Source organism: Microtus oregoni, unplaced genomic scaffold, assembly GCF_018167655.1.
Source record: "Microtus oregoni isolate MIOR12 unplaced genomic scaffold, Mior012 000004F_ref0000308, whole genome shotgun sequence".
NCBI classification, from domain to species: domain Eukaryota; kingdom Metazoa; phylum Chordata; class Mammalia; order Rodentia; family Cricetidae; genus Microtus; species Microtus oregoni.
The window spans coordinates 19731671-19746665 of NW_024543063.1; the positions used below are offsets into that span (position 1 = coordinate 19731671).

The window sequence follows — 14995 nt, forward strand, 5'->3', positions numbered from 1 at the left end:
GATGGGGGGGGGGGAGGAGAGGTGGGAGGAGGAACTGGGACTGGTATGATAAAAAAGAAAAATTCATCTGAGAAGATGTAACTTCTCAGCCATGCCGCAGGGAAAAAAAACAAAACAACAAAAAACTATACTTCATGTTTCATTCACAAATACTAAGAGAAGTATTAACTGAATTCTCTAATCCTTGTGCTTTAAAATCATTTCATTTATACTCTAAATTTATTTCGAAGTAATTTAACCATGTTGACTGCAAGTAATAGTATTTCTAAGTACACACGATAAACTGCACTGTGCTGCATACACTGGATAAGCCCCAGGACTCCTAGACATGTCACCAGTCAATTTTTTTTTTTTTTCAAGATAGGGTTTCTCTGTGTGCCCCTGACTGTCCTGGAACTTGCTTTGTAGATTAGGCTAGACTAGAACTAACATGCCTTTGCCTTCCGGGTGCTGGGATTAAAAGCATGCACCACCACCACCCAGCTATCAACCAATAATTTAAACCAACTTGGAATTATTTTTCCAGTATATTTCTTTTGAGAAAGCATATTATTTCAGAATCTAGAAAACACTTAACATAAATATGCAGTATCGCATGCAAGATCAACCTGGGTCCCATGGGGGGCATGCATGCTAGGACAGCTATGAATATGACCTAATACTTCTACAGATGAGAATGCCATGTAATGATGTCCAAAGGATGGACAGCCCTGGTAGTCTAACGGAAAACAGCATTCTTTTTGAGTCAGACACTTCGATATGAATTCTGCCTCTACCCTTTCTATGTGTATATATAATATTACATACATTTGTAGTTCTCTGAGAACTCCCAACTGGATTTAAAACAAGAGGAAAAATGTCAACTAAAGCTTGTCTTTAGGATTTGAGATCAGCCAAAAATATTTAAAACAAAATCCAGAATAAAGTAGGTGTTCAACACTTAGCAGTTTACTAATCGTATGAAACGACTTCTCTCTGTTGGAGATGGAGAGTACCTGGACATAAAGAGGAAAACAAGGTTCATTACTTGGAGAGGATATATCAATAGAGCTACTTTAGAGAATAAACTGCAAGCAGTGTATTAAGGATCCCTCTTCGTAATGTTGCCTTGCTGTTTTAGAGTATCTCCAAGAAGTCTTACATTTTCTCCCCTTTGACGATTTTGTTCTCTTGCTCAGCACTTCTCATTAAAAAAAAAAGTTCTCTCTTTTTTTGCTCTAGACTCTAAATCTTAAAAATATAAAAGTCAAATCAACAAATTTTACTTAATCACTTCAGAATTTCAGTTGGCATTAAAACATTAAAAGGAATGCTTTCCAATAGCAAAAGCTTTGAGCGTCTGTCTAAATTAGTGACCACTGTCTTTCAATTTTCTTCTGCTCATCACAGCCTAGAAAACATGAGCAATGAAGGCAAATAGGTGGTATCATCCAAGATGGGTTTTGCTAATCCTTTTGTCTTTGTTCTGCAGAAGAAAAGAATAATGGGACAACTGGTAGCAGAGGAGATAATGACAATGCCATAGTTTGGTCTCCTTGAGGTCATGAATACAATGCAAGAAGCAACCAACCAAAAAATAGAACTGAAGTAATAAGGGTGGCGGTGGGGCTGCGTCCCCAACACCCCAGCCGCCTGCTCAGCTAGCTTATGCCCCGAAATAACAACACACAAACTGTATTCATTTAATCACTGCTTGGCCCATTCTCTTCTAGGCTAATTCTCACATATTAATTTAGCCCATTTCTAATCATCTGTGTGTAGCACCCCAAGGTGCGCTTACCGGGGAGATTCTAGCCTAGTCCATCCTGGGTCAGAGCTTCATCCCGGGAGCGGGGCATGGCGTCTCTCTCTGAGGCATCTGCTCCCGGGAGAGCTGTGGAGTCTCTCTGAGCTCACTTCCTCTTCCTCCCAGCGTTCTGTTCTGTTTACTCCTCCCACCTATCCTCTAACCAATAAAATGGGCCAGGGCAGTTCCTTTATTAGCCAATGACCTTCCTCCATCATAGAACAATAATGACATAGCAACCGCTTGTATCTGCTTATAATGCTAATTTGTCCTCCAGTACTATTCTAAAAGTTTTGTGTATGAACTTGGTATGAAGGATAGAGAAAAGGCCCAACAGTTTATAGTACTTGCTGTTCAATAATCAGGACTGGAATTTGCGTCCCAGCACCCATGCCAAGTAGGTCACAAACACCTATAATTCTAGTTCCAGGGGATCTAACATCCTCTTCTGATCTTCATGGTTTAACACATGTGCACAGAAAATAAAATCTGTATTAAAAACATCTTATGATATGTTATTATTTTCTAAAAGTCCTGTATCACGTTAGGTGTTTTAAGATTTCTATTAGCCAATATTGCCCAAGAGAGGATGCTACTGTAATGCACGGCAGCCAAGATCAGAGTTATTACTGTAGATTCATTATCTGATTCACATCAGTAACACATGGGAAGATCAGAGTTATTACTGTAGATCTATTATCTGATTCACATCAGTAACACATAAGCATTTTAATTTAAACAAATAAACATTCTGACATGTAATGGATAAAAGTAAGACTTGAACTAGCTGGGTGGTGGTGGCGTTTGCCTTTAAAATGGTGCCAGCACTTGGGAGGCAGAGGCGTGCAGATCTCTGATGAGTTCGAGGCCAGCCTGGTCTACAAGAGCTACAAGACATGCTCCAAAGCTACAGAGAAATCTTGTAGAAAGGAAGGAAGGGAGGAAGGGAGGAAGGGAGGAGGGGAGGAGGGAGAAAGGAAGAAGAAAGGAAGAAGAAAGGAAGAAGAAAGGAAGAAAGAAAGAAAGAAAGAAAGAAAGAGGGGAAAAAAGGACTTGAACTAGAGATAATTTGTCTATGAAGGAGACACTAAGTTACTCAAAGTCTGAGTGAGCATTAATAAAAAGATGGTCAGAATGGAGAATAATAGTTCTCAAGGGTGTGAGCCTAAAAAGATGACAGCTGTGGTGCAGTAACTGCATTCTGCGCCCAGAATGAGCGTAAGTTAAGATAAACCTGTCCCCTCAGAGCGAAAAACCAACCAACCAACCAACCAACCAACCAAAAAAAAAATAAAAAATAAACCTGTACCAGAAACTAGGACTTCTACTGCTGAATCTAGAAACCTTGGTAACCCATCATACCACTTACTTTCAAGTAATTTGTTCTAAACACTAAGGAGATTACCCTTCTAAGAAAAATGATACAGGATCATTAATGATCTATGACTTCACTTACACACCCAAACATTTCAAACCACCACTTGCACTAAATTAATCAATTACAACTGTTTGGCTTAAAGAACCAGTTTCTCATTTATCAATCATCCACTACCCATGCACATTTTGTGGTTCAAAAAGCTGTCTAGTATAAGCACTGGACAAAACCATAAACTAATTGGGGAGCAATACCAAGAAAGGGAGGAGAAAGAAAATAACACTTAAACAAAAAACGGTGGTGTTTTAAACCTGTGGTTCTCAACCTTACTAAGGCTAAGGCTGCACCCTTTAATACAGCTGCTCATGTTGTGGTGACCCCCAACCAGAAAATTATTTTCAATGCTACTTCATAACTGTAATTTTGCTATTATGAATCATAATGTAAATCTGATATGCAGATAGCCGTAGACAAACCCCTGTAAAAGGTTGCTTGACCTTCAAGGGGTCAAGACCCACAGGTTGAGAACTGCTGGTAATTCTCTCTCCAAGAACCCCAGAGATACCAACCCTATATGCTTTAGATTGCATTCTTGGGTGGTTTGCAAATTGGTTCTGCAGACTTTCAGAAATGTTAAGCTAGAGTTTGTATAAAAATATGGAGGGAGGACACATCACTAAATAAGTATGCAGAATTTCAATCTACCTACAAAAACATTACAATTTTAATATTCAGATTATGGCAAAATCATGACTCAATAGTGACATAGTTAACTCTGCGCTAATTAAATTCTAAGCTTTACTTTATCACACAGATGGTAAGGAATGTCCCTTCAGTATTCTCATTTTATAGAGAAAACTGAGGCTAATTTAGAAGACAGCACAGCTATAAAGAAGTGGATCTGTTGTTCAAACCACAGCACTACAGAGCCCACACTTGTAACTGCTATTCTCTTAGCCTCTTTTGAAACAGGGTTTCTCTGTCGATTTGGAGTCTGTCCTGGCACTAGCTCTTGTAGACCAGGCTGGCCTCAAGCTCAGAGAGATCCGCCTGCCTCTGCCTCCCGAGTGCTGGGATTAAAGATGTGCGCCACCACCGCCTCTTTACCATACAACTAACACATATATCAAATGCTTCAAAACTAAAAGTTCCCCAGGGTTTACCCATAGTTTTTACCCTTACTAATAATAGTGAAAAACAAGAGACGTACACATACACACAAAAAGGCTCAAGTAGTTCTTTTTTTAACCTATTAAATAAAAAAGGATGTATCTGGCCAAGATTCAAAGAAGTCAAACAATCTTGAAGTGTAGGCTTCCTAGTCACATTAAACAGAACCAGTTTCTCATATTTACAGACTAACCGCAAGCACACTAAATTCTCAAACCCTCGCACGTAAAACAGATTAAAATTACGATAGCATACAACATTGGTTCTCAACCTTCCTAATGCTGTGACTTCTTAAACAGTTCCTCGTGTTGTGGTGACCCCAATCATATACTATACTACTTCCTAACTGTAATTTTGCTACTATTATGAAAACTGTTATGAACCTTTGTTTTGTTTTCTGTTTTTTCTTTGTGTGTGTGTGTGTGTGTGTTTTGTTTTGTTTTGGTTTGGGTTTTGGTTTTTCAAGACAAGGTTTTGCTGCAGGCTGGCCTCAAACTCAGAGATTCACCTGCCTCTGTCTCCTGAGTGCTGGGATTAAAGGCGAGCACCACCACCACCCAGCCTGTTATAAATCTTAATGTAAATAAATATCTGATATGCAGATGGTCTTAGGGAAACCTCAGGGAAAGGGTTGTTTGATCCCTAAAGAGGTCACAACCACCACAGGTTGAAAACCACTGGCATAGAGCTTCAAGAATCAAGTTTAGACTGCCCAGTACCTGGAAAGCATTCAACTAAGTTTTAGCAGTCTACCTTTCTGGATACTCATTATATAATATACTCTATTCAGCTCAGTAATTCTAGAATCATAGATTATGTAGAGTCCAAGCTGCATTCTGTACAGAGAAAACAAGAACTTCCTAGATAGAGCCAATCAAATACCTGACAGAAGGTGAATGATTAAAATTAAAACCAATGACTAAAAATGTTTCAAAAATATAATCATATGTACTGAAGGAATCATTATTAAAAAAGGAATACAGGGAGTTCAAGACTTAGTGGTTATGAGTACTGGTGAAAGACCTGGGTTCAATTCCTACCTCCTCGGCCACCAAGAAGGCATGTGGTGCACAGATGCACATGCAGGCAAAACACTAATACACATAAAATAAAAAAAAATAATTTTAAAAAGAGAATACACAGAGGGGGATATAAAAGCTCAGTGTTAAGAGCACTTATTTAGCATATCTGTGGCCCTGGTTCAAACTCCACCACACAAAAAGAAACAAAACCACAAAAATGTAATATACAAAATAAAACTGAATTTGACTAAGTAATCACACAGTGGTATGAAGCATTAAAAAGAGAAACATCAAAATGCTAATATTCTTTATTTCCAAGTGGTAGGACTATTGGAACTGTCATATTTTCTATCATTAGCTTCTTATCACTTTCATGATTAGAAAGTCTACTACATTGTCAAACCATAATAAATCTATTAATTACATATCATATTTTATCTCAATGACTCTTACTATTAATACATTTTACAACAGGCAGACAAGAATATATTATTTTATTAACTTATTTTAAAATAAATTATCCAGTAACATATTAAGTCTATCTACTAAAGACCCTTCTGAGAAACCTGAATGAAAGTTAACAAAAAATCTATTCTAAGTTCTCCACATTTATAATACAAAGAAAAGTGTAGTATTTCTAGTCATAATTCTATACGCTTTCTGAACAGGACAGATGTTATTACTACCACCACTAAGCTACATTTAATGAATGAATGATCTTCAATTATGTGAATGATTTAACTTCCTAATTAATGTATTATATACACAAAAGGTAAATTTTCACATTTCTAGACTATGCTACTGTGCAAATAGGCTTTAAAATTCAAGGTGTTGAAGAGATAAAATGGCTCAGTGGGCAAGAGTGTTTGCTATGTAAGGATCTGAACTCAGATTCTAGTACCCATGTAAAAAGCTCAGCACAGGATGTGTGAATGAGAAGCTGTAACCTCTATGGAAGGGTGGGGACAGAAGGATCGCTGAGACTTACTCATGGGCTGCCAGCCCATCTTCAGGTTCAGGGAGAGAACATATCATAAGGGAGTAAGGTAATATAGACAAGTATATCCAAAATCCTCTGGCCTCAAACATACCCACAGACACATTACACACACAATAACAGGCACCAATTCTCTCTCTTGCACACAAACAAAATTCAGCCTGCACACTAATTTTCCCAACTCTTCTGAATGCCTCAGGAGTCAGAGTGTGCACTGCTCTTTCAGAAGATCCCAGCCTGGTTCCTAATACCCAAACCCCTTGGTTCTCAACTTCCCCTAACTCCAATTCCACGGAATCCAACATCTTTTTTTGCCTCCATGGGAACCTGCACTCATGGGCACAAATATACACATAATTAAAAACCAAAGTAAGAGGCCCAGAGAGATGACTCAATGGTTAAAAGCACTTGCTACTACTGCAGAGGATGCGAAGTTCAGTTTCCAGAATCCATATGGTGCTCTGCCACCATCTACAACTTCAGTTCCAGAGGATGATGCCTTCTTCTGATCTCTGAGGGCAACAGGCACAAAAGTGGTACAGACATACAAGCAGGCAAACCATACAAACACAACAAATTTTTTTTAAAAAAAGGAAAACATTACGCTTTTTATCTTCTCTTATTCTATGCAAAGCTTCACTAACTCTAAACTATAAATGTTATACATAAGCTACTAAGTCTGTAAGCATAAATATAAGCAGCATTTTGGTATGTTTCCCCATAATTTTTCTGTAAGAAAATAACAGAGGGGCTAGAGAGATGGCTCAGGGGTTAAGAGCACTTACAGCTCTTCCAGAGGAACCAGGTTCAATGGTGACTTACAACTGTTACCAGTTGTAACTCCAGCTGTAAGTGGACCTGGAACTCTCACACAGACAAAAGTACAGGCAAAAATGTCAACGCACATAAAATAAATATAAGAAAAATAAAAGAAAAAAGACACAGAATGAAAACAGTTTACTCCTGGGTTTGTGTGATTAAGACTGTTATTTAGCTTTCCTACAGATACAGTACAAACAGTTCTAACAAGTACCTCTGCTAGGAAACAAACCTATTGTAAAGTTCAAAGACGTTCTTTAAATCTAGCAAATATTACTGTAACTAGAAATAGAAAAAAAAGACATTATCTATCCCCAAGTCCTTATCTTATTTGTCCACGCTCTAATGTTTCTCATGAATGATCTTAGCATTTCTGTCACTTTGTGTACATCATCCGCTGCCCATGCTGCAAAGGTAAAACTCATCTATAATCACAGAGCAGATTACATCCAGAGTCGTCCCTGTTATGATTTAGCATGCTTCATAGACTATTAACTGAAGTTACTTTCAGGACCTATGGGAGCTTTCTAAACAGACAGGTTACATCACAGGAGTGACTTTCACTGTGTCTCCTAATCTTCTAAGTGATGCCAAGAATGGTAAATGACAGAGGACAGCATTTTCATTCAAGAATCACACCTCCAATTCCAGCCATGCCTGTTAAAGCCCATGTGAACAAACTTCTGGACCATACAGAGAGGAACGGTTTTTCACAGAAAAGTTACCCCAGGAAGAGTATGCAGGAGACAGAACAGGAATGAAAACACATGCTAACAGCAAGGAAAGATCTCTTTCATAGGAATTACTTGGCCTGAACCCATATGTAATGTCCCTTCTTAATAATAAACAAGTTCTGTAGCCAACCGATATTTTGTGTACACTTTTTACAAAATATTATCAACAGGAGCCAGATCAGTGCCTCAGTGGTTCAAAGTGCCCACTGCTCTTTCAGAGGACTAGAACCCAGCACTGGAATAGGTAGCTCAGGATGACTCCAAGGTGGTATCTGACTCCTCTGCCCTCTTCAGAAACCTACACTTACATGTACAAACCCATCCCTTCCCCAACAACTGTTTTTTAATTATCAAAAGATTTAAAATAATCCATATTCTATATAATGAAGAAAAGTCTACAAATTAGGTCAACGTTTTTTCTGTCAACCGTCAAAAGTACACAGAAATTTGTAATCTTAAATTTCGTATGTTTACTTAAAAATGTAAATGGAGGGGAGCAGAAAAACTTTAAACTGTGCATTAAGCTGGTGTGGTGTAACTTTCACTATGCTGAATAATGTGAAGGCAAACTTAAAATACAAACTAAAAATATGAGCGTACCTGTCTGATCTGGTAAAATTGTATCTGAAGTCCTCTCATGTATATACACGAACTATTCCGTAAACTGATCACTACTGCACAGTGAAAACCAATCAAATCCAAACTTACTCATTCCTTTTACACATCAATTTTTTGGGGGATAAAAACCCCAACAAACTTGAAATGAGCAACTGAAACTTTTTAATCTATAGTCTGCCGTAAGTTATAACTAACTTATATCTCCACATGGTGTTACCATACACCAGTGGTAGGAATATGTATGTATGTGTGAAATACTATTTACAACTTCTGACTAGCAGTTCACGTGGGCTGTTATACGCAAGAGCACTAATCTATGAAAGGAACTCTGACAGTCTAAGGACTCGACTCCCAGAAGTCAATGAAATATCACTGGACCATTATCTGTCCTGAACAGCAGATTATTTTCAATGGGAACTACCTGTGACTGTTATTCACTTATTAACTAGGAAAAAAAAAAAAACAAACCAAAATAAAAATCTCAGTCCCAGTACTATGTATTATCACACACTATTATCTTCAGCTAACGGAATAAAATACTCTCCTGCTTTTACTCCCTAACACTAGCTCCAGAAAACAAAAATCTTTACCTTTCCACATCTACTGATGAATTCTCAAGCCCTAGTGACAAACAGTGCCTGTAGAGAGCATTCAGCATATCTTGGACCAATGAAGGAATGGAAGAGGAAAGCAGTTTCCAGCAGGGAGATAGGTCCAGAGAGATGCGAACACTGATAAAGATAGAACTGGTTACTCTGAAAAATATTAACTTGTCAGATAAAAGCTCTTCAACATTTTACTAAACAGCAAAGCCTTCAAAACCGAACAGCACCAAGAGCAAACATTTCCTAGAAAACCAGTGTCACTGTTGATTTAAAAAAACAAAACAAAAACCTAAAAAAGAAGCAGGGGGAAGGGGGATAAGAAAGATTTGACAGTCACTTGGATGGTTGATTCAGTAAGAAAACTACTATTACTCAAATTCAAGTTCACAGCCCAACTACAAAGGAAAACACACTAGTGAACTTTTTATTAGTGCTGTCGTCCCAGTATTTCTCACTTTCTGGTGTAATCTTTTATTAAAAAAATCATTCATAATGCAATTATTATGAAGATAATTCATTTTCCTGATTGTACCCTCCCTGTTCACAAAGACCCCATTTATTTACAGAAAAGTTCAAGTTTCTACACACTGACAAAGTGTTCCTTGCAAATTTGCAATTCTGGATCAGATATGTACTTTTCTTTTTGATATTAAGAATTCAGAGGCCCTAAAGTTCTCCAGGACAAAGTTACTCAACTCGGACAACACGGTCATCTTTCTCTTCCTCACTGCAAAGGGTACTTCAAGAAAAGCCTGCTTAAAAAATGATGACAAAGTCCCCCTTCCCTCCCACAGGACAGAATGCTATGACCCTTCGGAAAGAAAAATACATACAAGTTTCCTTGGTTTTACTTTTAAAAATCTGCTCGCCTGCCGGTGTGTCTACTTGACTTTTACCTGTTACTGTGGCGACATGAGCAAGTACGTCCAGTTTCCCTGTTACAACAGGACGTTTTAATTGCCTGCCACAGGCTGTCTGATCAAGGCATGGCATCCAAAGTTACACTCCATCTACTAAACACCGCAAGCCTATGACTCAACGTAACGCCAGGAGAAAAAAAGTTTCTGAGAAAACGTTTGCTGTCGCTAAAATCCTACAAGGTAAAACAAGCCTGCGTGGCGACTATTGAGGACTTCCTTGGCTAAGACATGGAAACCAAGAGCCCAGTTCGTTCCGTGCCTCCCCTCCCAGGAGCGGAGGGAGGATACTGAACAGGAGTGGGTGAAGTGCTCAGGATGTTTTGCAGGACCAGAGATGCTCTATATAAACACTTCTATGCTCGGTGTTGATGGTGGCATTTGTCACCGAGTGGGGCAGGCGGATAGCGAGACGGCTCCCGACTGAGGAGGGGGCAGAGGCGGACAGTCTCCCCTCACCACCGTCCAAGTCAAGCCGGGTCCTTCGGGAAACCACAAGCCAAAAGTTACACACGCCCCACGCGAGAGCGGCGGCGGCAACGCGCGTCCCTTCTGGGCCGCGACACCGAGACCGAGGCCGTCGCGAAGGAGGCCCCGGGGCGGCCCGGGAGGCGAGCGCGCCGGCCCGCGCCGCCCCGTTGCCGGGAAGGCTCGCGCCCCGCCACCGGCGGCCGTGGGGGAGGGGAGGCGGGCTGCGGCCTGTTGGCGGAGTTCAGCCCCGGCCTCGCGTGCGGCTCCCGGCCGCGGCTCCGGGTCCCGGGCGCCGAGGACCGACTCACCGGAAAGGCCCGGATCCGCATCTTGGTGTCCTTCCGGCTGCCCGTGCCTTTGCTCAGATTCGACATGGTGCTCGGCCCCTCCCCGGTGGCGGCGGCGGCGGCGGCTGCTGCGGCTCGCACTCCGAGGCGCCGGTGTCACATTGAAGGCGGGAGGGCGGCCGCGGGGCTCGGCGGGGGGCGGCGGCGCGGCCCCCGGGCTGGGCTGGGCGGCGGGCCGGCCCCTGGGCGGCCGCGGCAGCGGGGGCGGCGGCTCGGGCTCGGGCGGCTCGGGCTCGGGCTGCGCTGGCGCGGCGGCTCCGCGGGCTTCCCCTCGCGCCGGGCTCGGCTGCCTTTATCGCGCTTCTCCGCGATGGCGGCGGCGGCGGCGACGGACAAACATCTCACTGCGCAGGCCGAACGTCCTCCTCCTCCTCCTTCTCCTCCTCCGCCTCAGCGAGACGAGATCCGGCCCAGAGGGTGGAGGGGGGAGGAGGGAGGGAGGAGAGCGGAGAGTGGAGAGATGGGGGAGGGAGCAGGAGGACGGGAGGGGAGGCGGGAGGCCGCGGCGCGCACGTCAGATCTCGCGAGATCAGGGCGGCGCCGGCCCGGGGCGGGGCGGGGCGAAGCCCGGGAAGGGTGGGCGCCGGGAGAAGGGCTGAGGGACGGGGTGGAGTTGAGGGTGGGCGTGGTCAGCGGCCTGGAGGCGGGAGAGGGGCGGGGACTGTGATCGGAGGCGTAGGCTGCGTTTTCAAAAGAGGAGAGACGGAGACCCCGGTAGGCGGAGGTGGCCGCTGATTGGTGGAGGGCGAGGATGATGCGTCACGTGGGGCGGGGGGGGAGTTCCGGGAGCAAAGCTGGGAGGGTTCTGCCGTGGGCTGGCCAGGCTGTGCTTGGCTGGCGAGGGTTGCAGGTAGTCTTGGGAAAGGGCGTGGGTTGCGAGTGGGCTGGGTCTGCGTCCCAGAACTGTTCTGTGTTTTTCTAGGGCACGTGGCCTAGGGATGGGTACTTGAGCCCCAGCCAAGCTCGAAAGGAGGGTTCGTGCCTGAGTTACCTGCGGAGTAAGAAACTGCTGTCCTCTATTTCGCTGGGTGTTGCAACGCCTCAGAACTAAGGCCACCAGGCTTGCTTACACTATGCAAGCTCCTGCGTTTGTTGGTTAATTGATATTTTCTGGAGGATCAAAAGCCAACTAATATCAAAATCCGGTTTTTATTTATATAGAAATAAAACAAGTGCCTAATGTAGTACCGTATTTTAATTATTTGTTAAACATAATGATAGACACCTGCCAAACAAATCTTTTGTACCAAGAGCAGTGTAAATCATTAAAACAAAAATCGCCATGAAATTCAGTTTGCTGTAGGTTTTGAAGCATTTTTTTAGAGGACTCATCATCCTATAGTAGAAATGTTGAGTTCGACTACCTTTTGCCTTTAAATTAGTATGAATCCTACTTCCTAATTTGCCTACTTGGTCAATTGCTGTTTCCAGCTCTTCAGGAAAATATGAGTTTCTCCCGAAGTTTTTGATCTTCACATTTTAAATGAACTGTTGTCCGGTGGACATCTACATTTGAAATCTGAGTTCCAAATACTTTTTAAAATAGAAAACTTAATAAAGCTTGTTTATGGTCAGATTACCCCTAAATTATGTATAATATCTAAGCTTACAGTGCTATGCTCACCTTGGTTGAAAATTCCTCATTGAAAAAATAAAATATATTTACCTCCAGACTTGGTGGCACGCGCCCTTAATCCCCAGCACTAGGGAGGCAGAGGCAGGAGGATCTGTGTGTTCAAGGCCATCTTGTCCTACAACGTGAATTCCAAGACCACCAGGGTGGTTACACAGAGAAACCCTTTTTCAAAAAACAAATATATATATATATATATATATATATATATATATATACACGCGCGCGCGCGCACACACACACACATACACACACTAATCAAAACAGAAGCTTAAGGAGAATGTCTCTTACACTAAACTAAAAATAAGACATCAAGAATGGGTGGTCTTTGGACTTCCCACAGGGCAGGGAACCCTGATTGCTCTTTTGGCTGACAAGGGAGGGGGACTTGATTGGGGGAGGAGGAAGGAAATGGGAGGCGGTGGCGGGGAAGAGACAGAAATCGTAAAGAAAGAAAGGAAGGAAGGAAAGAAAGAAAGAGAAAGAAAGAAAGAAAGTAAGTTACATAAAACCAAGAAGGGCTCTGACAAATATAGTGTTGCATAGGAGTTTATAATTTGTGTGCTAATTGATCTCTATTTCCATAATTATCAGAATATGAAGCTTTTCTGTCGGCGGTCTTGTCACATAACTCCGTTTGTTAGTAAAATTTAATATATGTTCTGGAGCCAGTGGTTTGAATCTAAGCTCTGCTACCTTATTAACTGTCTAAAACATGTCTTTGTGGGCAAAGACTTGACTGTTTTGCCTGGAGGGCTTCATCTGCGAAATGGAGACACAGCATTTCCTCCCGAGTTGCAATCAAATTTGAATGGGTGAATACATTTAAAAGCCATCAAAAGGTCGATGAGGTGGCAGAAGCAGATGTGCTTGCCTTACTCAAGTCTGATGAATTCAAAGTCTGTCCCTGGCACCTGCCTAGAGGTTACAAAAAGAACTACCCTCGAAAGGTTTTTTCTGACACCACACACAAACACACAGAAGATTATCAACATCCACATAGTCACATAGGCAACCATAATGTAATAAAAGTTTAAAAATTTGAAAACAATCACAGCAGTCATGCAATACCTGCTGGCTATCATTATGTTATTCATTAAAGCCTAAGTTATACTACTTCCTTAAAAAATAGGTAAATACTGGTATGCTTTTTAAAAAGTGGATCATATCTGAAGGCCAGTCTGCAGCTCAGAGAGCTGGAGAGCCCTTATAAGGGACAACCAGATGAGCGAGATGGCTAGACAGATACCCACTGAGGACCTGAGTGGTCTCTAGTGCCGATAGATGGAAGGAGAGAACCTACTCAGAAGTTATTCTCTGATTTACACGCACATAATTGATTAATTAAAGTTTTATTCTTTTACTACTCAGCTTGAAAAGTGAAGTTAAATTTGTAGAAAATTAGATGGGCTTAGAATGTATAAGTAGAGTCACACAACCTCAGAAAGAAACTGCATGTTCCCTCTCATAAGGAGAACCTAGCCACTAATATATGTACAATGTAGACAAATGTACTCATGAAGAAAGAGAACAAGAAGGCTGAATATCGGGATCAGGAAGTACTAAATGCAGGGAATGAACACAAGTTATAAGGGAAGATAGAAAGCTAATTTTTTTTGTTTTGCTTTTGGTGGTAAATTAGTGCATAAAATATATTCAGTAGTAAGTGCAAATTTAATAGAAGCCCACAGCTTGCATTCTGAATGTCAATTCTAACTATAGAAGTTCATTGAATCTATGTATGTGATGTTTTTATTTGTTTGCAAGTTTTTAAAAAAATAACAAATTATTTAAATTAAAAATTTTACAAGAACAATTATCCCCATAATTTTAATGAACAAGAGATATTTTAACTCAAAAATTGGGAAGATTTAAGTTTTGAGTAAAGAACAGTTCTCTACATTGACTGATTTAGACTTATGAAAAACAGTATATTGACCGTTCTCAGTTTTCCATGAACTTGGGAAAACACCAAAGGCCAGACTAGGAGAATTAATTACCTTAAGACTTAACTCTATGCAAACTGTAAAGTGATATAATCTCTTTCATTTGTTTTACAAATACAGATACTCATGCTTGTGTTACTTAAGCAAAATTTAAGTGCATTTAAAAGAATCACTACCAAATGTTTGATCTTTGTCAAGTGTTTCTCTGGGTAATAGATCTGGCTGTCCTGGAACTCGCTCTATAGACCAGGCTGTCCTCAAACTCACAGAGATCCATTTGCTTCTGCCTCCTGAGTGCTAGGATTAAAGGCATGTGCCACCACCGCCAAGCCTGTTTCTTAGATTTTAACCACCAAGATAATATAAAAATGCTTCATAATGAATTGCATTAAGAAATTTACTATTTTGGGGCTGGAAAGATGGTTCAGTGGTTAAGAGTGACTTCTTCTAGAAGACCTGCGTTCAATTCCCAGCACCCACATGGCAGTCTACAACTGCCTGTAACTACCTCCAGGGGATACCACACCTTCACAAAGATACTTGCAGGCAAAACAC

At 41.5% G+C, this 14995-nt stretch overlaps 1 protein-coding gene across 2 annotated transcripts in view; it reads right to left on the bottom strand.

Annotated features, from left to right (window-relative positions):
* Cul3 (cullin 3) overlaps positions 1 to 11314 on the bottom strand; it is an 81909-nt gene extending 70595 nt beyond the window's left edge. Inside the window, exon 1 of one of the 2 annotated variants that reach the window (XM_041649836.1) lies at positions 10823 to 11314. In XM_041649836.1, the coding sequence (XP_041505770.1) occupies positions 10823 to 10888 (66 nt within the window). In that variant the 5' untranslated portion in view covers positions 10889 to 11314. The remainder of the gene's footprint in view (positions 1 to 10822) is intronic. The other variant, XM_041649838.1, reaches the window with a different exon arrangement.
* Between the last annotated feature and the right edge of the window lie 3681 nt (positions 11315 to 14995).